Source organism: Gadus chalcogrammus, chromosome 20, assembly GCF_026213295.1.
Source record: "Gadus chalcogrammus isolate NIFS_2021 chromosome 20, NIFS_Gcha_1.0, whole genome shotgun sequence".
In the NCBI taxonomy this organism is placed as follows: Eukaryota; Metazoa; Chordata; class Actinopteri; order Gadiformes; family Gadidae; genus Gadus; species Gadus chalcogrammus.
In genome coordinates, this window is record NC_079431.1 from 9,467,790 (window position 1) to 9,495,225 (window position 27,436).

Genomic DNA, 27,436 nt, shown 5'->3' on the forward strand with positions numbered 1-27,436 from the left:
GCGCTGCTGCCGGCTTCCGTTTGTCATTGACATGCCAGCGATTCTTGATCATAGTCGCTTGTACCCGCAATAATATGTCACATACTATATCACGGATGCATACATAAAGCTATCGAAAAGAAGACTCCTAAAATACAGAGTTTCACTTCAATAGCTCAAAACGTAGCAGCTGGCGAGATGTCATGCTGCCTCCGTTGAGCCATGAAAATGAGATTGAGTGGAAAATATCCATCCATCACCAGCCTAATTCCAAGGCGTAGGGAGGAAAGAAACACAGTTATCTCTGCACGCCGGTTCTAGGTTATACCTGAGCCCAGCCAGCCGGAGAGAGGAGCTGTGCAGGCAGTTCAACATGGAACGCAAAGAAGTTAATCTGTGCCAGGGGGGGGATGTTAGACTCCTCTGGGACTCGTGATTCTGCCTCCTGAATGTAGTCAAGAATGGCCCTTTCTCCTCATTATCACCCAAGTCCTTGTCGTCGTTGTTTTTGCCCCTATTTATTTATGTTTTCTACGTGCGCTTCTGATTTACTATTAGGAAACCTTGCAGCAGTATCAAACCAACCCCCACACACACCCCAACCCCCCCCCCCTCCCACCCTCCGTGGGGATGTAACCTTTCTTCCTCTTTCATTTTTTTTTGTCTTTTTCTCTCTCTGTTATTAACCATCACTCTGAGCCATCGAGCTCTGTGAGGAGGCGTTTGTGTGTATGAAATGCGCCCTGAAAAACGAATTTGCCCTGCCTTGCCACCAGCCCTCTACGAGTCGTCCTGCGAGGCCTACAAACTGACAGGCAGCTCCTCGGGCTACTACTCCATTGATCCGGATGGCAGCGGACCCCTGGGGCCCGCGCGGGTCTACTGCAACATGACGGGTGAGCTCACCGCATTCCCCCTCTGTGTCCACTAGTGCTGGTGCACCCTGACGTCCGCCTCCATGTCTGAAGTGTAGGAGCATAAGAATGATATAGGTCGTCTTGGTGTTTTGATCATTGCTTACTGTTTAATCGTTCACTCTTTTCCATTATCGGTCGACCTTGTTGCGTTTGATTTCTGATTCCAGGAATGGCTGAATAAAGTTCTGTTTAGCCTATAGGTGACGGTATATTTTACGATTATTTATGATTTTACATTACTACAACTCTTTCGAGTCAACACGAAAAAAAGATCCCATGATGCATTCTGATGAGCAAGCCCTGTAACGCTGCGCCCCCTGACTCGGAAGGAACTAATCAAGAGTAATGGGGAGTCTGTTATTGGGCAGTGTGTTATTGTGCAGTGTCTTATTGTGCAGTGTGTTGTTGTGCAGTGTGTTATTGTGCAGATTGTTATTGTGCAGTGTGTTATTGTGCGGGTTGTATGATACGCGTTCCTGGCTAATCCAACATGCCGTCGTGATCGATGCGGGGCAGATCTCCAGGCCTGCTTCTCTGCTCTATGTTCGTCCGCGGGGGGGCTGAGTGTAATCCCTCCACCTAGTCCTATCTCCCTCACACGTGCAGGGAAGGCAGCGTGTTGTGTTGTGTGCATGGTAATCCTGTGGTCAGGATGGGTTGTCATGACGGTGACGCCCAGAGATGACAGGTCCGGCGAAGCCGGGCGGCAGAGACCTGGTGTCTCACAGTCGGCTGGAGTGACGGGTCTCCAGTGGGCCTCTTCTGTTCTGTCCTCATCCATATTCTAGTATCTCCACACACACAGGTGTACGCATACTCACGTACATACACGCACGCATGCACGCACGCACACACACAAGCACATAGCACACACATAAACACACACCTTACCACCAAGAATACTAATTTTCCTGACACCATGTTACTTTTAAAGCATGCATCTGTTGGCACATTGAGGCTCGGTAAAGCTGTTTGTGATTATCGGTGTGTGAATAGTCACTCCTATGGCAAGGCAACGCAGGGCAGAATCTCTCTCGCACTCTGTCAGAGCCAACTTACTCATACACAGTTCCAGAAGGAATGAATATCTAATGATACCCAGCAGGGAGGGACAGACGAGGCATACGAACATAGAAGGGAGAGTCTGTGCCATGGCTGTGGCAGACACTCGAAAAGACATGTTCACACATTGTCTGGTCGAAGAAGTGCTTTGTTCGGTTACATTATTTCTTCTATCTTGCTTAACCCTTTGTCTAGATCTCCTGTGGTGAGCAAAAGTGATAATCTTGAGGTTAATCGTTTTAGGCAGTGTGCGTGTGTGTTTGTGTGTGTGTGTGTGTGTGTGTGTGTGTGTGTGTGTGTGCGTGTGTGTGTGTGTGTGTGTGTGTGTGTGTGTGTGTGTGTGTGTGTGTGTGTGTGTGTGTGTGTGTGTGTGTGTGCGTGCGTGCGTGCGTGCGTGCGTGCGTGCGTGCGTGCGTGCGTTTGTGATTGAGTGTCGAGATTTGAATTCATCCGATGCACAGTCTAACGCAGTTCTGCGCAATTCAATTCTTACAACAAAGCACGCATCATCTACGTAAGTGTGAACATGAAATACAATATGTGTGTGTGTGTGTTATACTGTGCGTTCAGAGGACAAGGTGTGGACGGTGCTGGACCACAGCAGCAGTGCTCCAGTGAGGGTGCAGGGCTCCTCCCCCCAGAAGCCCTACATCATGAGGTTCAACTACAGCGCCTCACCGGAGCAGCTGCGCGCCATAGTAACGGGCTCCGAGCAGTGTCAACAGGAAGTGGTGTACCGCTGCAGGAAGTCCCGTCTCTTCAACGCATGGGGTCAGTCCAGGCAATTTTCCATCCCAAATTGTTTCCCTCTCAAACTGTGTTTAAGTGTGTGTGTCTGTTTGTGTGCGTGTGTGTGTGTGTGTGTGTGTGTGTGTGTGTGTGTGTGTGTGTGTGTGTGTGTGTGTGTGTGTGTGTGTGTGTGTGTGTGTGTGTGTGTGTGTGTGTGTGTGTGTGTGTGTGTGTGTAGTTGTGTGGGAGGGGATTTGGATCAGAGCGTGTCAGTTATGAGCACATTTGCACACCTCACTATGCAGAAAGATCTTTTTTTATGACCATTTATTATACATTGTTTGTGTATTGCTCAACTGTTATTCTTACCCCCTGTTGAGTGTGTTCTATTAAACACTGTGTGTGTGGGGGTATATGTGGGTGTGTGTGAGATTGTGTAGTGTGTGGGCTTGTGTGAGTGTGTGTGAGTGTGTGTGTGTGTGTGTGTGTGTGTGTGTGTGTGTGTGTGTGTGTGTGTGTGTAGCAGAATTGGGAGCTGAATAATGTAACATCCAGCTCTGCATACCCATGCATGCACAACCACACATACACACAAACAGACACAGACACACAAACACACATATGCACACATACACACACGCACGCACACACACACACACACACACACACACACACACACACACACACACACACACACACACACACACAGACACACACACGCACACACACACACACACACACACACACACACACACACACACACACACACACACACACAAACACACAAAGACACACACACATTTCCAGTCACAAGTATGATGCCTTGGGAGGCCATACTATAAGCTCATCATTTATGAAAAATTGATGTGGGCATAACTCTCTAAGATGACATCATGGCACAGAGGATAAAAAACAACCTTATTATAAAACAGGATCATTAATGGAAGAAATTGGGCCTCTTTTTAACCCCGGCAGATACAGACCAAACTATAATTGCTTTCATTCTTTACTTGGATGCTTCAGTTATTGCCACCGGATCAGTATTGTGTTCTTTTTTTCTATTTTAACACAACGTGCAGTAATTGGACCAGCATGACAGCAGATACTCCATGGGTAGCTGTGCTGAGATGCCAGTCTGGACGCATACACACAAACACATGCACACCAACATACACACAAACACAATCACAGTCACACACACAGGAACACTCAAAGTCTCCTTCAAACACACACACACACACACACACACATAGACTCACACACACACACACACACACTCACACAGATACACACAAACCCACACACACAGGAACACTCACAGTCTCTCAAAAGCACACACACACACTCACACAGGTACACGCACGCACACACAAAGGAACACCTAAACATGCGCACGCACGCACGCACGTACACTAGAACATTCACAAGAATCCCCGCAATCATAGTTTCCATGCTCATTTGGGACCGTCCACAGTCTGTGATTGTGAATGTTTTTGAAAACAAGACGTCAAACATGCTCCTTTGTCCCAACGGTGATCAAGTGATTTCTCTGAATAACAACACATTCACCAAGGTCCCGTTATCTTATCACGAAACCACGGTCACCACCGAAATGAGGAGCCTCGTTCGCAGGGGAACAAGTCTGTTCCCTCTTCGATCGCCTGCCTTCCACCGTTTACAACCCGTGTGTTCTCAGTGTTCTCTCGCATGTCCGTCCGACAGCTCTCCCAAGTCTGTGCTTTGACGCTGCTAAATTATTAAGCAGGAACTTTTTTCCCCAGACACCTCAATATGTAATCACTATCTAGCTCGAAAACCATCCCAGACATTAATGAGGAGTGTCTTTTTTTTATTGTTTTCCTTTATTTTTTCAAAGCCTTCTCATTAAAAGCTGTTGATTAGAGCAGCACTATGACTATCAGAGCACTTTAGCATAGCGTGTCAACTGTCCTTCATGTCGTGATGAGGCTCATTTGTTAATTATTGTCTTACTTGGAAATAAGCATACCAGTAGATTGCAAGCCTCCCCCCATCCCCGCCCCCTCCTCTAACAGACAGACAGATGACACACACACACACACACACACACACACACACACACACACACACACACACACACACACACAGACACACACACACACACACACACACACACACACACACACACACACACACACACACACACACACACACAAACACACAATCCCATCCTAGGGAAACCTCAGGTTTATCCAAACATACCTTTGTTATAGGCATCAAAAGGATTGCCTGCATTTAGCCTTGTTTGGTTTAGACCAAGACACTAACATCAAAATAAGTCGATTATTTAGTGTGCCCATAGTTCTACGGATGTAATTGGCTTAAAAGACACTGTGCTTTGGGCTGGTTAATCGCGTTGCAGCAAATATTTGGAAGTTGGCAATAAAGAGGATTTACTAAGGCAGTGGACGAGATACAGAGCAAAACACAAAGGATGCATGACAGATTAAATTTATTGACAGAAATGAGATTTGAGAGGAATCTGTTTGTAGTATGTCTATGCCAATTTTTAAAACGGCTAAATGAATAGCCCATTTGTACTAAGTATATTTTGATACACTGAAGTGTTTTGGTAAGACAATATTGTTTAGTTCCGAACAATTTCGTATTGATACAATTTTGGAGTTTAGATTTGTCGTGCAGAGATCACAGTACACATCAGCTCATGAAGTCCACAGAACCGTCCCTTTGAATCTGATTGGATGTTGACATGGATTTCATCATATGATGTACCGATTTAATTCATGTTCACACCGCTTTAAAGGTTGATTTTCCCATAAACGGATGGCTTCTGATTGTCAGCTTCATGACCTCAATGTCTGAGTGATACATGATGTTCCATTACCTAGAGCCTTTCACAATTCTGTTTAGATGCTGCCTCATGTTAGATGCTGCCTCGTGCGAGCCGTATCACACATTATGTGACACTGAGACAGTGGGACATGGTGAAAAGGCTAAATGTGGAGAGACTTTTATTTGAAGAGAAAAGTAGTTAGGGTTTGTTTATTTTGTTTGCGGCTGTGGCTCATGTTTGGGTATAGTCTTCCAGTTGGACTGCAACAAAAACAACTTTATAACACTATTCTTGCCTTTCTTATTATTGTTTAAGAAAAACACAAACAACGGACAGTAATGCCTTTAAGTATACACCTGCTGTCAGAGATAAGGCCTTAAGTAGACGAGTTACGGCCCGTTAGCAGTGGTTACCCCAACACAAAGGAGGAGCTACAATCATCATGATGGTCTCATTCTGAGAAAACAAACAGCGGCTGATGCTGGTAAATACGCACAGGCCCTTACCATAGCCCTATTTCGTTCTCAGCCACTACTTGTGTGGCTGCATCTAGATAGAATACGTTTGAGGAGTGTATGGATTTTATAATAGAATTGTGCATGTATGCGAGTCTGTATTATGCGTAACGCGCTGGAATCTGACCTGTCATGGTCCTCGCCCACGTCTCCAACAAACACCAGCAACTGACTTTAGAATGTTGCCTGAAGTCACCGATTGGACAACAGAAACCTTAATCCGACAACAACTACTGAGCACCAACGGATGTGGCACACTGACCCGACGGATGCTGTGTTTGTCGGGGCAGTGGGCGAGGACCTTCACACGTCACACTGCGGTGCTCTACCCAGAACACAAACACATAATATGCATTTGGGTTCTGCGTAGAGCACTGGAATATGACATGATGATATCTCCAGTGCTATATATTATAAAGCATCGGAGAGCAGCGGCAACTCCAGTGGGCCGTGGGGGCCGTTTCCTCTGACTGTGTTTTGTGTTGGTGGCCGGTGGCAGACGGCACCCCGATGTCCTGGTGGCTGGACCAGGCTGGGGAGAGGAGGACCTACTGGGGGGGCTTCCTGCCTGGGGTCCAGCAGTGCTCCTGTGGCCTGCAGGAGAACTGCCAGGACATGAACTACTTCTGTAACTGCGACGCCGACGTCAACAAATGGTGGGTGTTTTTTTCTGTCTTGCTATTTTATTTTTGAAATCTACGAAGTTATAGAGCACAGTGGACCAATATCATAAGATCCCATCAGGAATAAAAAATATATTTACAGACATAATATGTATCTAATGATGTCTGCAATGATGGCTGGCTGCATTATATATATTTATATATAAATATAATGTAAAAAATTATCTGAATTACCAATATTAAAGAAGGTTCAGATAAATATTCTTTTGTGCCAGGTCTAATCCCATTTTGTGTCTATTCACGTATTAAAACTGATCTAATCTCACTCAACGGCTCATCTTCAAAACCAATTAATTATCTTATTCAGTCCCTCGCTCCCCAACACAAACACTGCCTTTTGCGACATGTATTCACTGTAACTAACGTTGTCCAAAATAGCTTGATGGAATATAAAGTGTATGCAATGTTCCAACTGAACAAACAAACAAACAAGCATACACAAAGTATGATTCATTAGGGGCAGACTTTTGCTTCGGCCATTTACATTTCAAGGGCGCTTTTGGGTTCCTCTGGGATTGTTTCTGCCCACAGCCCTCTGTGATTCCTGACCTTGGTGTCAACATAAGCACGCTCTACCGCACACACAAGCACACACACACACGCACGCACACACACACACACACACACACACACACACACACACACACACACACACACACACACACACACACACACACACATAGCTCTACAAACATTAATGTGCACACACTGACACACAAACACACAGAAAACCTACATCCCCCACACATAGACCCATACAGACCGTACATACACACACATTATGAATGGCAGACTCATTAAGTGTGCACGCAAGCACACACACACACACACACACACATACACACATACACGTACAGACACATTATGCATACACACAAACACAAACATACCATCAGACACACACACGCACACACATACTATCGGGGACACACACACACACACACACACAAACCACTCACTCACTCAAACACACACATTAAGCATGGATGACAAACACATCCACACAAAGGCACAGACACACACAACACACACCCTTTTCTAACCCTCTCCTAATCCCCCACATCAGCTTTCTTGGAGGAAGATAGCTTCCCTTGGCTGGTATAAAGTCGCAGAGAAGCAGCGATATTGATATTTATTATTGACCACTTCTTTTCCAATTTACTGCCCAGATGGTGTATTGCGGTATCCTCTGCCTCTAAATGTTGTGCCTGGGTTCCTCGAGTGCAGGATGGAGGCAGGAACTGAGCGTGTTTTCCCAGATGGTTTACCCACGAGTCTTCCTCCTCTGGTTTTCATTACAGGTCTAACGACACAGGAGTGCTCTCCTATAAGGAACACTTGCCAGTGAGCCAGATTGTGATCGGAGACACAAACCGAACAGGTTCAGAGGCGGTGTACCGAGTCGGAGCTCTGCGTTGTTATGGCGACAGTAGGTGAACTGTTAAGAAAAGGAAGAAGACGAAAAAAAAAAAAAATCCTGTGACTTCTTCTCATTATTTTCCTCACTTTAGTTGTTATTACCAGCTGTGACGATTTGGTGATGGTGTTTTAGCGTGAGTGTTTTGGACAAGTGTCAGTGTTCTTCCTCGCTTCTCTTTCGGCTAATTTAAATATCAGCACTGCCGACAGGATATCAGAAACCATCTACCATGGGGTTAATTTTCTTTTGCATTCTTCTCCGCAGATGTATACTTTTTTTCTTTATCCAAAGCATGTGACTTGTTTAACATTTACATTCTGAAAATAAAAATATGTATAGAACAGATTTGATTTACATTACTGCATGTCCATTCCCTAAGTTTGAAAGGATCTTTCTCAAATTGATTGAGTAAAACATTCATAAAATCATCCATCACATTTTGGGAACAAAGCAGAATTTTTGCTTGAAAGAAATGGGGTCCCTTTAACCTAGCGAATGCGTCACTTAACTTTCAATTCATCTTTCCTTCATTCATTTTTTGATTCTCCCTTCAGTTGCCCTAATTTCTAATTTATCATTCTGATCTGTTATCCCCCTCACCACCTTTCACCTATTCTGCCCCCAATCTTCTTACTTGCCCTGTGGTGTTTCTGCAATTGACAGAGTCGACGTGGAACGCGGCCTCGTTCTACCAGGAGTCCTCGTACCTCCACTTCCCCACCCTCCAGGCAGAGCTGGGCTCCGACATCTCCTTCTACTTCAAGACCAGCGCCCCCTCGGGGGTCTTCCTGGAGAACCTGGGCCTCAAGGACTTCATCCGAGTGGAGCTCAGCTGTGAGTGCAATTACACTTCCAAAACCTGACCCGCGATTTCCATTAAATCAAACCCAGCCTCATTTAAACAAGCGTAGCATAGACAGATTTCTGTGGGCTACCTACAAAGACATGCATGGGAATCATTATTGCTAGCATAGCAATTTATATAAAGTCATTCATTGCCAGCAAAGTGTTGGTGAAGCAAGCCATTAAAACAGATATTATGTGGAGCAGAACACCATGTTTGGATTGATGAGCTCGGCTGATTGGATGGGAGTTGCAGCTTGAAATACGGAAACCAGAAAGCTACTTAATGGGCAAGGTCGGTGCTCAGCAAAACATAGGAAATAAATTAGAAAGAAACAGTTAACGGGACACACATGGAGGACTTTAACGCACACACCAACTAGATATTAAATTCAATTTCATTTTGTTCAAAGGGGTCAAAAGGACATTCATTCTTTGTACTCCCATTTTAAAAAGCATTAGAGAAACTGCAGTTTTTGTGTAGTTCTTGCATCAGAAAAAAAGAGAAAACATAGTCTGGGGGTTCAATATGCATGTCAATGGCATGTCGGTGGATCCCGCAGAGAATAAAAAGACACGTCCAGATTGCTTTTGAGTTAAACCTGCACCATGTAACTTTAACCATCAGCAGCCTCTAGTGGCTTGAGTTGAGCTCCGTTTTCATTAATGCGTGGGGGTGCAGAAGCAGAAAGATTCCCTGGATGGATTTATTCGCGGATGGGTTTGTTTTATTCTTAGAAAACCTTCTAGTGAAGAAACTTTTTTCTAGAGTTTCACTAGAAAAGTAACATAGTGCAGATTTAACCATCCACCCTATTTGACCTTCATATACTTTCGCCTCCACCAGCTCCATCGGCGGTGGCCTTCTCCTTCGACGTGGGCAACGGGCCGGTGGTGCTGACGGTCAAGTCCCACGTGCCCCTGAACGACCGGCAGTGGCACTACGTGCGGGCGGAGCGCGGCGTGCAGGAGGCCTCGCTGCAGGTGGACCAGCTGCCACTGCGCTTCCTGGAGGCGCCGGCCGACGCACACGTCCGCCTGCAGCTCAACAGCCAGCTGTTTGTGGGTGAGCACCCGCAAAACTCCTCCGGTTCCGCCGCACTGGCTGGTCTAAGATGCAGATCAGATTAGAGGGTGCTTGATTTAAGGTGGTGAGATTGAAGAGGTGTAATTTTGAGTGTCCTCGAGTAGCCATCGGTCGGTTATTAGAGTGAGACCTAATTCTGTGAAAATATATGTTTCGGATGACTGCACGCCTGCTTCGGTATGAGACCGTTTCGACTTTGGGCCATCCTCCGCTTCATTTCTGACTAGTCTCTAAAAATCGGATTTAAGATTAATATCTAAAGTCTGATGGCAGACGAGTTTAAATCTGGGGGAATCGGGCGTTTCAGTTTCCTCTGCTTTATTTTTGTTTCGGATCACTGCTGGAGGCTGGGATCTGTAAGGGTGTTATTGGAAAACGGAAATTTGGCCCGCAGTAGTAAGCTGAAAAAAAGCTTCTGGAAAGGTTTCAAATAAACACAGTGCAGACTGGCCACTGTAGAAATACACTTATTAACTAATGAACTATTGACTTTTCTTTGGTACAATGTCTCATAACGAAACAGGAAACAAGGCTTAACTCCTTTCAGTTGTCGGTTCCATCACCCCCAAGAAGTTCTGCTATAACATAGGACTGAACATAGGATCCAAGATAAATGGTTCTGGGAATCTATCTGGCCAGTTCCTCACATACTCCACCACAGGTCCATGAATGCAACCCTTTGAAACATAAAGGAGATAGGAAGAGATAAGGAGCCAGGAGGGAGGGTGTATTTTTCATGGGGTTGTTTATTTTCTAAATCGTGGTTTATTTTGCTCTCTCTCTTCAGAATGCTCAAATCACAACGACAGCAGCAGTGTTGAATTTAAATAAGAGTGAAAACTACAAAAAAGTGAATATATTCAGTATTTCCACACTAGGAGGAGTACTAACATTTATGTAAAGCTTATTGACAGGTGAGGTAGACATTATTGAATGTATATGCCCACATTATTGAAACTATGAATAATTTACCATATATTCTTAAGGGTCTCAGGACAGTATCCGGTGTGTATCCGACAGTATCCCTTTTTTTAACAAAATATTAGACAATGTACCCTAATACAGAGTCTTATTTTGGGAATTTAACCCAGGGACCTTCCCTCTAAACACATGATGCTATGTGTTGCGGTTGTATTTTTTCTCCCAGTCTACGACATGGCAGGGTGGCTGTTTGTTTCTCACCCCACCCGTGGTTACTCGTAGACATGGGGTAGCTGTTTGTTTTTCACCCGACCCCTGGGCTTGTCTCAGACATGGGGTGGCCCTGTGATACCCAGCGGGTGGTGATATGAATTATAATGATGGTAAAGCCCTGCTTTTTTTCCCACATTCCTTTTCATTACACACTAACTTTCTTGTTATGCCAACGAATTACACAGTTGAAGGGATTTAGATTTTTGCCATAAGCCTGCCAGAGATAGAATCTGCGGAAGCCATAAATTCAGATTTGTCATTCTTGGGCTTGGCTGGTGCCTCTGGGCTATAACAGCTTAAAAGGTCAGCCCAATGCTTTACCCTAATAGATATTCTTCCATATTTGCATACTTAGCCCTTAATGAGACCTCACATAGTTGAGTGCTTCCAGAGTCGCCTTCCAGAGTCTTACTTGATTTAAATCAGGGCTTATCGTAAATCCTCATCAGTGCGGACGGGAGTTATGATTATAAAGCAGTTATAGATGCGGAGCGGCGCGCTGCCGGCCTCTAAAGATGACTAACGGCGGTCTCTTCCTGCAGGGGGGACGGCCTCCAGGCAGAGGGGCTTCCTGGGCTGCATCCGAACACTCGCCATCAACGGCGTCCACTTTAACCTGGAGGAGAGGGCCAGGATGACGCCGGGCGTCAGCTCCGGCTGCCCCGGTTACTGCAGCGGCTCCAGCAGCCTGTGCCACAACAGGGGACGCTGCATCGAGAAGAGCAGCGGCTACGTCTGCGACTGCTCCCAGTCCGCCTACGGGGGCCCGTCCTGCAGAGAAGGTGGGCCCACTCTATCGTACTCCAAAGGTTTTTTTCCGTGGTTCTCTTTCGCGAAGCCAAAGCACATGGGATTCCATTGTTTAAAGGGAGCAAAGCACACAGTCGAGAGCAGCAAAGTAGCAGTAGCTGTGTTTTTTTTTATCACTTTGTCTAGGACCCGAAGTCTATTTTGAACGCAGACATTTGAAACATTGCTTTGGCCGGTTCCAGCATGGCCGCATGCCTTGACTTCAACGTTTAGTTAATCCAGCAGTGCGATTGAGATTGAGAATCTATTCTGCTAGAGAGGCAGGTGCTCCACAAAGGCACGGCCTGCCACACTGCTTGAGGATAAGAATCTCTGGTATTTTCAGACTGAATTGACTGATGAAACCGATAATAGTGGCACTGAATAGTTGTTATCTCGAGTTTTGAATGCCATGTGTGGGTGGGCTGTGTTGGTCTGACACAACACTCTAGATGAAATCTAGAATGTTTTCCAAGCTGGATACTCAGTTAAGTTTAGTTTGAAGTGAAATCAATAGATTAACAGGATCACCCATCAATTAATAAATAAAGTCATCAGATCTGTGTTTTCAGCTACACAGATATTACGAAATTGCTACATGTCCATTGCAGTTTTATTCGTCAGAAATAGGCTGTTGCCTATATTTGCTGATCATGTATACTGTCTCCCCTCAGGAGTCAGGAGAACCACTGCTGAACATAAAGCTCTGTGTATTCATTTATTTTATTCATTTCAACCCTTTAATTCTACCGCAACATGTATTTTCCACTTCTTCTGTGTCAAAAATAAAAGGCAAGCTGCGTGACACAAACACAGATGGAACAATAACTATCACAGTGACGCCTCAAAGAGGACTCGCTTCTCGAGGAGAACGCATTGACTGGTGGTACTACATTTATTCTGTATATTTGTATATTTTGCATTAAACTGGAGCCGCATTCACACCTGGGAGCTTGTATAAAGATTGTAATTCAGATGGATGGCAGGCACACCTGGCATTTAACATGCATTTTAACCTTTGGTCCAATGACTACTTTAGCACAGGTACTATATAGCACCAATACTCAAAATGAAAGCAGCCGCTCCATTCAGGCAAGCTGGTCTACCCTATAAGTTATTAAGCACCAATTGAATTTCAATGTAAAAAAAAAGAAGAAGAAAGAAAAAGCAAATATATCTATCCATTTTATGTAACATGCCAACAATGGATTCACCCATCAGCTCACAGAATTTTTAATGTGAGTCACGTTGAGTGGAGGTTTCCATGACAACGGACCATTACGCATGCAAGGGAAGGGACTTTGGCGGTCACGGCGATCCTGGAGGGTGCACACAGGGCCGACGGACTGCGGGGGAAAGTGAGGCAGTCCTGGGGGGGGGGGGGGGCCCATGGCAATAAAAAAAAAGAAAATACAACAAAAAAAAAAAAAGGTTTTTATTTCTTTTGAATTATCCACCAGCCCATAGTGTTAGGAGTCACACACGGCCACGTCTCCCCCCCCCGCCCCCCGTCCCCCCCCCCGTCAACAATTGTTCTCTACCCCCCCCCGTCAACAATTCAGCGCAGGGGGCTGGTAGGGGGAATTCGGGGGGGGGGGGGGCATCAGTACCTCTTGTATACAGGGCCCAGGATTTGGTGCCACGGCCGTGGGTGCACACACTAGGGCTGGGCGATATACCGGTAGTAAATTTCATACCAATATGTAGTTGAGACAATATCGCCATACCGGTAGCCTATATTATATATTTTGATGTTGCCTTGCGAGCGCTATTTTATAAGGCTGACCGCTGCTCTCTGAGCCTACAAGCCATGTTCAGCTGCTCAATCCTGCCCCTTATATGTACGTAGTGTTCTCCCACCCACGTTACGCATCACAACAAACTTTGAACAAAATCATGGCGGACACGCTGGTAGAGAGTAGGGAACCCATAAAGGGACATGGGGTAAACAATACAGTTTTTAACGTTTCTCGTGAGCACGAGAAAGTATCTTGTGCGCACATGAAAGTATCTCGCAGTGTGTGTGTGTGTGTGTGTGTGTGTGTGTGTGTGTGTGTGTGTGTGTGTGTGTGTGTGTGTGTGTGTGTGTGTGTGTGTGTGTGTGTGTGTCGTCAGCGAGTGAGCGAGAAGAGCGAGCGGTAGCGTGCGTGTCAGTTTAGTGAAGTAATGAACGAGTCCATTTGTGTGTAAAGAAAGACCCAGCCTGTCAAGAATCGGTGGCCACTTCTTTACGACCATATTCCGAGCTCTAAGCAGACCCACTGCCGGTGAAAGTGAAGGGTGTTGCCCCCGAGAGAGCATCGGCCCTGGAGGGAACGTCTCCCCTGTGCTCCTTGGTCTGGGAGCTAAAAGCAGGAAAGGTGTAACACTAACCATCTCGTATTGGAGGCAGAGCGCAAGAGAGTATACCTGTTCTGTTCCAATAGTGCGAGATAAAAATAAAGCACATTCATTTGAATGATTTTGCCTTGTGTGTGATTTATCGCCGGCACGGGCACACACAAGCACTATTGGAGCATGTATACTCTCTTGCCTCCAGCTACGAGATGGTTAGGGTTACACCTTTCCTGCTGTCGGCTTTTTAAATTAATAATGAATTATATTTGATAATTCATTATTAACAAAGGAGTTTTTGCCTCTAATGACTTTGGTACCACCCCGCAAATAGTCAGGTAACTTGTCAACTCCAGCGTCTTCGGTTGCTTAGCGACGTCAACGTCTTTGGCGGACTATTCTCTGCTGATCAACACTATGAATGCTGGTTAATAATAAAATGGAGAAAGACAGTCCATGAAGTTATTTTTTCGTTTAGGCAAGTAGCCGTGTAATAAGCGGGATAATGTATAGAACGTCGCCGGTCATTATCGAAAATAAGCCCCTTCAGGTTTGCCCGGTCGGGTCTTATTTTCCCGATAATGACCGGCGAACTATACATTATCCCTTACATATCTGTTGTTAAAGCACAGCTGTGCTTCGTTGAGCAAAAAAAGAAAACTAAACCTAAATAAATGGTTAATGGTGTATACTTGTGGCGTGGAGTTAAAACTTTGCCCGTTACGTTATAATATCATATATTCTCATTTCGAACAAAAAATATTGAGATTCGAGTATTGGTCCATATTGCCCAGCCCTAACACACATGCCTTCACCTGCACCTCGTTGGCGTCACATGACCAATCCCCTTCAAACGTGGACAACATTGCATGTAGTCGTCCGTCGAGACAGGAAGGCCAAACACTAGAAATTATCTTTTGGTTGTTTATTTTACCACCCACACACCGTCGTTGACCTGCTTGTCCTCACAGCCCCCCCCGCCCCCCCCCACCCACCCAGCCCCCCGCAGAGATCTACAGAGGTGACACGTCAGATGGACATGTTAAGAACAGAATCGGAATTGAAACATTCGCGTTGGTTCGACGCTTGGCGCCTGACGGCAGCAGCGTCTAAGGTTCAGTTTCCGATATCTCACAGGATTGGAGCAACTGTCAAGAAGGTGTCGCCTGCTGCCTAAAAGCGTTGACATGCCTATCTTCTTAAGGAGAGAACATGTTCTGATACTGTAGTCTAAAGATAGCCCGGAGCCACGGAGGTTGCCGCTGAGAGGGTGAAAAGAAGGGGAAACATGAGATTCCGATTCACGCTCCGATCTTCACTATTCAGTATTTCTTTGCATTTGTGTTTGACGCTTATTTCACAACTTCCACATTTGTGAAGGAGTTGTGCCATCATCAAATCATCTCATACACGTCTGTGTGGGATCCTCATCGGTAGCATACAACTCATCAACATTGATCTTCCTTCATGCTATAACCACACAGCCACAAGATCTACTGATTAGATGTTTTTAGCTTCTTTTTTAACGAATATCATGTTCAGTTCAGGCTGTACTCAGTGAAGGATCTATAAAGGCAGACAGATAGGCTGACACATATTACAGATAGTGTCTGCCTCTGCTTCGCCAAAGGTGATGTACAACCAATAATTACTGGTCTATGGCCCTCACTGTGTATTGACTTGCCCATAGGCCGTTTGGTAGTGGATACGGGATAATCCAGACCATATGATTTCAGTGATCCAGAGGTTTTCATCATACTGTCTCATCTCTTGAATCTCAAAGAACCTTCATGACCTTAAAGTGGACCTGCTTAAGCCATGTAAGGAAATGTTTGTGTTTGTGTATGTGTGTGAGCATGCGTGTGGGTGTGTGTGTGTGTGTGTGTGTGAGATAATTGTATTAGTTTTGTATTGTATTAGTGTACGTCCTGGCACTTAATGTATGCACTTGCACTACACAAAAATGCTACATAGCATCGTGTAGCATCTTGTCCTAGCTATCTTTGTTGTGTATGGGAAATGGGTCGACCTAGCAATTGTTCTTCTGACAAATGTACTTTGCAATCCGTAATTGTAATTCGCTTTGGATAAAAGCGTCTGACAAAGGCCCTAAATGTAAATGTAAAGTCTTCAACATCCATCTTCCTTCCACATGTACAAATTCCTTTTTATATAGATCCTATTTGTGTTATTTATTTTAAATAATATATTTGATAAATATTTGCTCAGTTCAGCTGACGGCTGTTCTGAACATCCTTTGTTTCCACCATGAGGAAAACGATCTATGAAAACAGACTGATTAGCAATTAGCCTACATATCACGTATGCCCTTGCTTGGCAAAAAGAGACATATGACCATTGCAATAAAGCCCCCTCCCCATACAGTTGATTGAGCCTCTCTGACAATCGGCACTGCCACAGGGCTGTCGACGATACGGATCCGGTTTGATCCAGAACATACGATGCCTGCGATCCAGAAGTTTTCAACGCTCTGATCGCTCGCTCTGAGAGCAGACAAGTTCAAATCTCAAAGAACCCTCAGGGAGATCTTCCTCAGCCAAGTTAAGAATTGTGCTCTTTCACCATAATTAATTCCTCCATGAATTGTTCACAAAAAGAAGCCGCCCAAATTAGTTTGTAAAGATTTCGGTTGTCGATTTTTGAATAAATCAATTCACCATGGAGGCTGACTAAGAAAAGTTTTTTCTACATCTTTTTTTTCGTTTTATCTGTTATCATATTATTTCTAGGAAGCATTGATCTCGACTCGGCATCAATGCGCCGTTTTGTTGCCTGTGTCAATGAAGTCATGCTTGCGCAATGCATTTCCCAGCGTGAAATAACCCTCCTACTCTCCCACCGCAATGACACATTTCCAGGTAAAACAGGATATCAAGATGTGATTAACTTTGGCTTCCCCATTGGAAAGAGAAGGTCATCGATCTTCCAGGGTTGGATTTGCGATAGCAGTAGTACTTAGAGGATGTCCCGCCGGCGTAATCAATATCTTCCGTGGTTTGATTATTGGTAAAGCCCTGTGTGTGTGTGTGTGTGTGTGTGTGTGTGTGTGTGTGTGTGTGTGTGTGTGTGTGTGTGTGTGTGTTTGTGTACATGTGTTTGTGTGTGTATCACCATGGCGGAAAAATGTCAGGAAAACGGATCCATTGCTGTCCGCTGTCGTCTTACAAATCAGACTTTAGATGAAAAATGTCAAGACTGATAGCAGACGAGTTCAAATCTTGGTGAATGAGAAGTTTCTCTATCTTTTACTTCATGTTTGGTTTTGACCAATCAAGCTGCTGGAGGCGGGGATCTGTAAGCTCTTCAATAACATCGGTCACAAACTTGGGTAGAAATGGTAAACATTTCCAAACGCGAAGACAAGCTCAAATATTCTGTCTGGACACCAACTTTCTTTGGGGAAAGTGTCAGTAAAGTTTTAAAATGAACACCACGTTGACAGGCCACTGTAGAAATACTTACAAATCCCCTGATAAAAACTTCATCCACACACACAAATTTGTTTCTCTTCGAATATCACGAATCAGGAAACAAGGTGTAAATCCGCCCCTTTCATATTCTGCCAAGGTTATATGACCAGGACTCCCTGGAAGACGCGATAATATATCTCAATGCGACCTTCCTGGATAAATAAAGGTCAAATAAATCAATAAAATAAATGTGCCGTCTACCCCCCAGAACCTCTGTAGTCGTGGGTTTGTGAAGCGGGTTGAAGGTCTGAAGACTGAAGATCAAAAGGACCAGAACAAGGAGAACATGCAAGAATGTGATGCCCTGTATTGTTCTGCTATACCTCTGGACATTATAGCAATATAAGTCATTTGACAACAGCAGGAAATCACTAGACACAGCAAGCATTTAACAATTAACGATTGGTTCATTGGTTCAAAACCTAGAAGATTCTCCCTTATGCTGATATCCAGACCTGTAGCCATTATGTATCCAAATAATACACAGGTGCACTGGCGTACAACATCGTAAAGGGTTTTCACGGTATTATGCATTTGTCAGAGCTGTAGTCTCCAAATGCTCTTCATTTCTATAGTTTGTTGACCTTCAACTCTGTTGTTTTGTTGACCTTTAACACTATCGAAGTACTGCAAAATACAGGAAGTATCGTACAGCACCTTTAAGGCTCTGAATTAAATTTTAGCTCAGCTCTCATAATAGAGATAGTTTCAATAGCGGAAAATGCCCTAAGATATTGTATCGAAATTTCACAATAACGGAAAGTCTGATCTGTGCTACACAAGATAAAAGTTCTGTTAATCTTGGTCACCTAGCAACCATATGTGCCGTGCATCACACACAGGCCATGCTCTCAGCTCAACACTGCTTCCCATCTGGCAGGGAGGATTAATGACCCCTTGTGAATTAACTATCAGCCAGACATGTGTTTACGGTATGCTGTGACTGAACCATTGTAAAAAGAGCTCTGTTGGTTATAGTCAGGGAAAAGTCCATTTTTAGAATGAGGTTTACTAGGCTAAAAAATCAACTGACTTCTGACTGAGAGAAACTGCTTCCCCTCCCTCCCTCCTCCCCCCCCTCTTCTCCCCTCCCCCTCTCCTTTCTCCCCCCCCCCCTCCTCCCCTCCTCCTCTCCCTCCCCCTGCGTTGCGGTTCTCCAGAGGTGTCGGTGTCCTTTGACAGCGAGTCCTCGGTCACCTACACTTTCCAGGAGCCCTTCTCGGTCATGCAGAACCGGAGCTCGCAGGCCTCCAGCGTGTCCAGGGAGAGCAGCCGAGCCAGGGAGAACGTGGCCTTCAGCTTCCTCACCTCCCAGCGGCCCGCCATGCTGCTGAGCGTCAGCACCTTCAGTCAGCAGTACATCGCCGTCATCCTGGCCACCAACGGTACCTTTCACCTCCACCACCACCACCTCCAGCCTGTCATCTGTAGCCATAGTTTCAGGGCTGAGTGTTGTATGATGTGAATATGTGTATGATATCGCTCGTCCGTGACGTGGAGATACAGGGTCGAATTGCATTGATAACGTGATATGATCGTGATTATTGTGCAAGGTGAGAGATCGAATGGAATGTCGATTCCGTTTTTGCCCACTGTGATGTATGACACATTAAAGGGGATTTGTTCAGTGTTAAATCGAATGGCAGGAAATCACAGCCTTGTAAACAGTGTGGGTTTGTGTCCCCATGCGTTTGTGTGTTTCTTGTGCCTGTGTGTGTGTGTTGTGTGTGTGTTTCGTGTGTGTGTGTGTGTGTGTGTGTGTGTGTGTATGCATGTCCTTGCGTATGTGTGTGCATGTGTGTGTGTGCGTGTGCGTGTGCGTGTGCGTGCGTGCGTGCGTGCGTGCGTGCGTGCGTGCGTGCGTGTGTGTGTGTGTGTGTGTGTGTGTGTTTCTGTGCGCCTGCGTGCGTGGGCATGGCCGCGGTGGTGCAGGGTCTCTGCAGGTGTGGTACCGGCTCCACGCGGACAGAGGGCCGGACGTCTTCTGCGCCAGCCGCCAGAACCTGGCTGACGGGTACCTGCATCGGGTCCGAATCCACCGAGAGGGAAGAGACGTTTACGTGCACGTGAGTCCTTCATGTATTCGCACCACTTTGTGTGTGAACCACAGATTGGAAGTATGAAAGCTACATTTTAACATGTTGTGCAGCAGCAGATTGGGTGCAGGCTAGATGAGGGGTTGGACATAGAGTCTATGACCCCCAGCTACAAGGATCTGGGTTCAAATCCCAATTGCCACAGGGCTTCCTATAGGTACCCTCCAACAAGGTACCCTTGAACTTAACGGCATGCCTCTCAAATTCATAGGAAGTTGCTTTGGATGAAATTGGCTGTAAATAGTCCTGGGGAAATAGTAAACAGGTGCTTCCTGTGGGTGTGGTTGAGCGTGTTTAGAAGTGGTAGGGTGTTGAAGTGGGAGATGGGAGGCATCGATTGAAAGCCCTTTGAGAATCCACAGAGGATTAAAGAGGACTATATACTAACCCTTTTCCCCATTTTTTTTAACCATCCCATTTGAGTTGAGAAAGATGAAAAGACTTGAGAAATATCGCTTCAATGTTAGAGGCCGGGGATCACAGAGAAGAGAGACATCTTAATGAATCATGGCTGTATATCCTTCAGATAGGACAGGCACAGGCAATGGAAAAACATGTTAATAAGCAAAGAGCTCTGGGCAGCCAACCGTGATGCAAGGGGAGAGAGGAAGGCGGGAAAAAGCTCTTCACAGCCTTTTACCAGTTTGTTTCCACCCTCTCACTCATCCAGATTGACAAGGACACAGACCTCAGGTACAGTCTGTCATCCGACGCAGAGTTAATCTCAATCAAATCACTGACTTTGGGGAAAGTCACAGGTGAGGACCTGAGAGGAATGAACTGACATTTTTTTTAGTGATTGTGTTTTGAAATGAGAAAAAATGCCTTAGAAATGCTCTCAAGGTTGTATTCTTCCATTGTTTATTACTTTCAACAACAAAATTAAACCAAATGTAATGGTGGAAAATGAAACAAGACCGGCATACATTTATGATAAAAACAATCTTATTTTCTGGGACAGTTCTGCTGTTTGTGTATGAGCCCAGAAAGGCAGCCTGCAAGTAATTATAATACAGCACACCTTGAATGTTTAAAGCAATGCATTCACATATATACCGACGTGTAAGAAATAAACGGCGAAGCTGCTCAGTGCACAGTGTTTGTTGAAACAAAAAACAGTTGGTGGGCTTTTTTAAAAATTCCTTGCGGTTGCTATGAGCTAATCAGCCTCGACCACTTTGCTAGCTCCCCCAATCGTGGATTGTTGTGTGTTTCACGTTATTACTTTATGTATTAATCACAAGCTAAATGAAACTCTTAAGTGAATCACGCCTCATTTGTTGAACACAGACGCTCACAATAGCTCAGGGAATGAGCAAATCTATGCTAATTTACGACATCATTTGCATTTCAAAGCAATAGTTTCCCCATTTGCATGGGCAGGTGAATCGTGATTGGAGAACGGTAAACATCTGGATAAATATAGTTTGTCCTCTGAATACTTGAGAGAAAAAAAACATAAGAATCCTATAAACGCTTTAAGTAAAACACAAAGCGCCTTCTACAATAATAAAAAAACCTGTACAAACAATTGTAAAGCAAAATAACTAACAAACAAATATCAATAATATGCTGGCGTTCCTACTTCCATTGACTGCTCCATTAATTGAAAACAAAGAGGGCGGAAGCACAGCTCAATTGGGGTAAAGCATTGTGAGGCTATTATCTGGGATCCATCGCGATAGCCATCCCTGCAGCTGCTCTCTATATTAAAGTGCTGCGCTCATTTGACTTCGCCAGAATAACAACACAAACAAGCTCTTATTTTATCTGTGATATGTACAAGCCAGCGATCAAAGCAGGCTTTTTTACCTCCTTGGTTTGGGTTATGTCTCCCAGGGATTCATTAGGTTCAAATGAACGTCTGCGCCCGAGAAAGACTCACTCTCGCAAACATAGTGGCCATAATCTATCCAAGTTTTGCGAGACATGTTACCCCTTATTAATGACCTCCATAGGGAAAATGATGGAAATAATAGATTTCATCCCAATTTTATTATGTATTCTCTTAAATCACACAGCACACATTTTGTTTTATCAGGGGGACAGGAGCAAACTAATGCTCCTAATTAACAGGTAAAGTTTGGAGGTGGGAAATTATGCTTGTACTTTAACAAACATGCGTACACCATTCATTTCCTATTTGGAAATAGCATGCTCAAGTGCAAAGGTCAATATCTCAATACAGCATCATGCACTAAATTACTGATAGAAATCATCCACACATACAAATTATGCTGGCTTCCTGAGCCACAAGAATTAAATCTACAATCTTATTATGTTTGTATTGAATGAATGTTGTTGATGCATATTATTAAAATACACTTGGTCTGCTAAATGACTTAGGAGGATATATATTGATGTCCGATAAGGCGGACCAGAAATGAAATATACTGACATATTACTGAATTACTGCCAGTGCAGAACCAACTAATTGTATTTTAATGTTTTGCATTGCATTCATCACGAGCTAAGTCAATAAAAGCAAGATAAAGACATGCCAAACCTTTCTGTGTTCATTCTCATCGTTACGATCCAGGGCTTCACATCACCGACGCAGCGGTGAGACAGGCGGGGTTGAAAGGCTTCATTGGCTGCCTCTCCTCAGTGCAGTTCAATCACATCGCGCCACTGAAGGCAGCACTCCTCAACCGAGGAAGCTCATTGGTCAGTGTGCGCGGCCAGCTGGTCGAATCAAACTGCGGTGTGCTTGCCGACTCCAAAGTTTCAGGTATGACGATCTAATGCTACACTGGATAGTTTAGGATTTATCAACAGGAATGTGTTGAGTCCCAAATAACAGGTTATCGATATGGATATGAAAACGACCACTTGTATCAAGATATATGGCATTAAAACACTTACCTGACAGTGCTACTCATTTAACATACAAGTCATTGGAGACACTTCTGATTTGGGTGCCTGTCCAATATAAGGATGATAAACTAGCATTAAAGAGGGTTCACTTTGCATTTCCTTTGGACTCAAGCAATGTGCATCAAATAGTTGATTAAAATGTCTTTCCAAGTCAGACATTAAATTAAATGCTTACTCTCTGACTCTACTCTCTATCACCAATCAACCTCCAAATCATCCGTAGCGTGGCGCGTTTGTCTGTTGTTATTACTGGGCTGTGATCTGCAACATTGCCAAAACAAAACAAAATAATTGATGAATGAATCCATTTCTAACGACGTCGTCCCCTCCCTGTTTCCCAACGCCGCCACGCCACATTTCTCAGAGACGGTTGACAGAGGCAAGGAACCATTGAGGAATGCCTCTCAAAGTAACTCGGCAGTAATTGGAGGTGAGTTTTCAGATCGGCGAGTTGTTAAAGCGCTCAATTGCCAAAATCAGTCTCCTGTGAAATAAGCTCTGGCTATCACTGCCTCTCTCCCTCTCCATTTCTCTCTCTTTCTATCTTATGTGCTCTCTCTCTCACGCTTTCTCTTTCTCTTGCTGACATTTCCTTCCAAATATTGTGTGTCTGTCAAGTCAGGATAATGCGGTACTATTCAGGCGTTTGTGTTTGCGTGCGTGTGTGTGTGTGTGTGGGGGGAGGGGGTCAGGCCAAGCAATTACAAATGAAGAGGATGTTATTTGCACTGTTAAGCAAAGAAAGATGCTGTAAATTGACTCAGAGTCACATTTGACGATTTCAAGGTAATGGGTGGTTGTCGGGGTCGGGGTGGGTGTGGAATAGAACACACTAAACTTTCCCAAAAATGTTGTATGAAAGTGTCAGTGAACCCCTTTGTTTCAGCTCCAATTCGAACACTATCAGATACAAAAAGAGGTGTTTTGCACATTGAGAGTTCTGGAAAAGAGGTGGGCAAGTTATCGCCATGGTTACAACCAGCTTTGTGATACTTTTTGTAGTGTATGAGAGTTCTGTGTATGAGAGTTATAATGAGCTTAGTTATGTATAAAATGTGCCACCACATACTGTGGCATATCAGTGGAGCTTCACCCTCTCTCGGACGCGTCCATCAACATCAACTGCCGCACAAGGAGCTCCACACATCCACAGACACTTTGCCGCATGTGACCCTTTGACATCTAGGAGTACACTAAAAGGCACTTAGACATTATGAAAATATTGACCTCCCTGCCTTTGGAGCAGAGTGGAACATTCACAAACTGTTGACAGAGAGTAGCAGAAACATACCATTTGACCCCTGTTTTCTCTAAAAATAACTGCCTTTTAAGGAGCAGCAACAAATTGGCATTGATTACTATGTTTTGGAAAATACAAGACATTTAATCGGGTTAAAAGAGGTTCACCGCCCCTTGAAGTAGGAAACATGTTATGCCATCTTTCCCTTTCATTAGATCCATTCAATAGCTCCTCCATTCTCAAGGTCTGTGTTTAATAAAGCTCAGTGATGTAGAATATATGTTGTTGTGCAAAAGTGATTGTGTGTTTGCCATCTCACCACAAGTATAATTTCCGTTCTGACACGGCAACCAGAGACCCAATATGAGACCAATGAGGCGGCACCATCAGAACACTGGCTGGATTGTTCCACAGGAGCCTGAGTATTATCATCGATACAAACAAGTTGTGTGTTCAAAGTAAACAACATTGTTCCAATAAAGAAGAGCATGTATTTATTAATCAGCGGAGTAAGCAAGCTGGGGAGCTTCGGGGGTGATCCCAGGCCAAAACAATAAACAGACAAGATGCCAAATTAGTTGCTTTGGCCAAATGCCCTCCTCAAAGACAAAGGTATACAGCCTCTGACACCTGAGCAGAAAAGGAGACAACAAAGGCTTCAAATTAAAATGCAATGCACACCCCAGCCCCCATCTTCCCTACAGGCTCAACATTGGTCTGTAGTAACTGAACCAAGATCCCATGCAGACATTAAGCTGAATGGTATAAGGATATTTAAGTAAGGTAAAATGAAACAATGTGATTAATCTGACCATGCAATTCTCCAAAACAATGTAGCTTAAAACCAACCAGATGTATCAACCGATTTGTTGCTTAAAATCTGCCGTTCCCATAAAGGTCTGTCAATTTAGATATCACTGTTTGCATTACCGTAAGGGCGGTCTTTCATGTACTAAGTTCTCCATCCCAGCGCCAGTTCAGTCGTTTGCAACTGGCATAGAACTCCAGCTGTGCACATCATCTTTCCACTTATTCCATTCACAGCGTGCTTTCCTGATAACATGTGCACAAAGATAAACAGCCCTGTTTGACGGACCAAGGGGGGTGGGCGAGGGAAAAGTGTGTCACGTCATGAGGGGACAGCGAAAATCGAGCGGTGAACTATACCGATACTTATTTTGCACCCTGCTGTACCGTGATGTAGTCCAGTGAGCTTTAGTTACGGTCAGGAAGTTCTGGTCAGGGGCCTGTGGTCAGGGGAAGCATACGGAAAACGAGAGCAAGGGCGATCGGTCGGCCGCTGCACCTCCTTTCTCCAAAAGCCACACGAACGACGCGATGATTAAAGATCTCTGAAGCATGACAAAACACACTGCTGGGGAACAGACTCCTGCCCCCTCATTGCGGCTCCTCCTGAGAACGCAGGCTCCGTGCCCCCTTATGTTCCTCCGCGGCGGCCGCACGCTCACGCCGCCGCTCGCTGATTTACTTTGATCTTCATTTCCCCAGCGCGGATCAATAAAGGTGTTATCTCAAGCCGTATGGAGGAGGCGTCCCTGTATGACTTGGTTGGTTGTGGCCGACGAGAGACAAGAGTGCGGATATGCGAGTGCACAGTTCAGATTGAAGGGAGGATTAAGTATAATATCGACATTATTGCGTGGGAGATAAAAGGGTTATGTGTGTGGGCAATAAGTGCTGCGTCAAGGCTCTGTTTGCTGCTCAGGTACCAAACCGTGTTCCCTACCAAATTACGCTTTTTGCCTCCAGCACGCATCCACAAGATCCAAGTCACTGCTTCGGAGACCTCTGCACGACCCCTTTTCTTGGTCGCCCACCCAGATGTACACAAAGACTTGCTTTCCTTCCCAGTGGTTTGGCAATGAGTTTGTCCTTCTGGGCTGAGGTGTGTGTCAAGTAGTCGCCGATAGGTCGAGCTAGGGAGACAGGCTTAGTGTTTTGTTTTCAACACAAGCCACACATGAATGCGCACGGTGAAATCAAATCACGGTAGTTTCAGTTGGTTAAGTTACACCCAAACGGCTTCTCAGCAGTACATCTAAATGATTTGACATCCTTTTCACACAGATACATTTCTTTTTCAACCAAATACAAACACTGGGTAAAACCTGTGTTTTAGACCTGTGTACGTTATTTTTTTCATTAGAAGTGGCTAGTGGATTGAGCTGAAGCTACAGATACAGCTCTATACGATTTTCCCACGGTGGGGAATTGGGGCAAAAGTGGACCAGAATAAAACCCATGCACCGAGAGCAATTCCCTGGGTGGATTGACTCATGGATGGGCGCGTTTTTATAGTTGAGAAACGTTCTAGTCGAGAACTTTTTTAATGGAGTTGAAAGCAACCACAGTAGAAAAGTGATACAGCGCAGGTTTAAACATTGCCACGTCCATATGTATATACATTACATCCATACACATCTCACGCTGTGACTCCCCCCCCACTCCCAGGTGTGGTGACGGCGGCGGTCTTCGTGGCGCTGTGCGCGCTGGCGGTGCTCAGCCGCTTCCTGTACCAGCAGCGGGCGGAGCGGAGGAGCCTCCAGGAGAAGGAGAACCGCCAGGCCCTGGAGACGGCCTACCGCACCGAGCTGCACCTCCACGGCGCCGGCGTCAGGGACAACATGAAGGAGTACTACATATGACGGGGGGGGGGGACTCACGCCAGCGGGCACCGCCATCAAGCGCTCTGCCTCCGGGACCCCCCCCCTCTCTCAGACTCACCGCTCAGCTCTCTTCCTCCTCTGGAAATGACCCGACTTTGAAACCCCACGGAGGGAAACACGTCCGCAGACTTTCTCGGCAGGAAGAAATTAGACGGACGGACCGTTTTTGACGGTATAACGTGAGGGGGAGGAACAGAATGAGGGGAGGGAGGGAGGGGGGGTGGTGCAGGGGGGACATCTCCGATGTCCAGTGCCGTCGCCCCCCACTATACCAACAACTGCTTTGTGACGTAGATTCTCAGTAGAACAGGTAATTTAGCCGGTGACATCGGTGTGCGTGTGTGTGTGTGTGCGTGCGTGTGCGTGTGTGCGCGTGCCTGCCCAGCCGAAGCCGGCGCTGCCAACAGGCGACAGGAGGCATCTGCAGGTGAGGATTTGGGCCGCGGGCGACACAGACGTGTGGATCGGTGTCCTTCAGGTTCACCAGAAGTCCTCGGGGCCAGGTGATTGAAACCTATGAACGCTGCCAAAGGTTTGTGTGGCATTTCAGAGGCGAAACGCATCAGCTGCGGTTGGCTGGGACGTGGCCGCAGTGGTCCAGGATGAGGCATACAGTCTAAAAACGACACGCCACCCAAATGGCCTTTGGAGGACGGAGCC

The 27,436-nt window shown here is 45.3% G+C and overlaps 1 protein-coding gene across 1 annotated transcript in view; it reads left to right on the forward strand.

Annotated features, from left to right (window-relative positions):
• The window catches only part of LOC130373611 (contactin-associated protein-like 5), a 52,139-nt gene extending 25,210 nt beyond the window's left edge, over nt 1-26,929 (forward strand). The window contains exons 11-23 of the mRNA XM_056580226.1: nt 756-875; nt 2,529-2,729; nt 6,535-6,691; nt 8,020-8,147; nt 8,802-8,972; nt 9,829-10,047; nt 11,805-12,044; nt 19,037-19,261; nt 19,809-19,942; nt 20,643-20,730; nt 22,512-22,703; nt 23,214-23,279; nt 26,562-26,929. Coding sequence (XP_056436201.1) covers nt 756-875; nt 2,529-2,729; nt 6,535-6,691; nt 8,020-8,147; nt 8,802-8,972; nt 9,829-10,047; nt 11,805-12,044; nt 19,037-19,261; nt 19,809-19,942; nt 20,643-20,730; nt 22,512-22,703; nt 23,214-23,279; nt 26,562-26,755 — 2,135 coding nt within the window. The 3' untranslated portion in view covers nt 26,756-26,929. The remainder of the gene's footprint in view (nt 1-755; nt 876-2,528; nt 2,730-6,534; nt 6,692-8,019; nt 8,148-8,801; nt 8,973-9,828; nt 10,048-11,804; nt 12,045-19,036; nt 19,262-19,808; nt 19,943-20,642; nt 20,731-22,511; nt 22,704-23,213; nt 23,280-26,561) is intronic.
• The last annotated feature ends 507 nt before the right edge of the window (nt 26,930-27,436 follow it).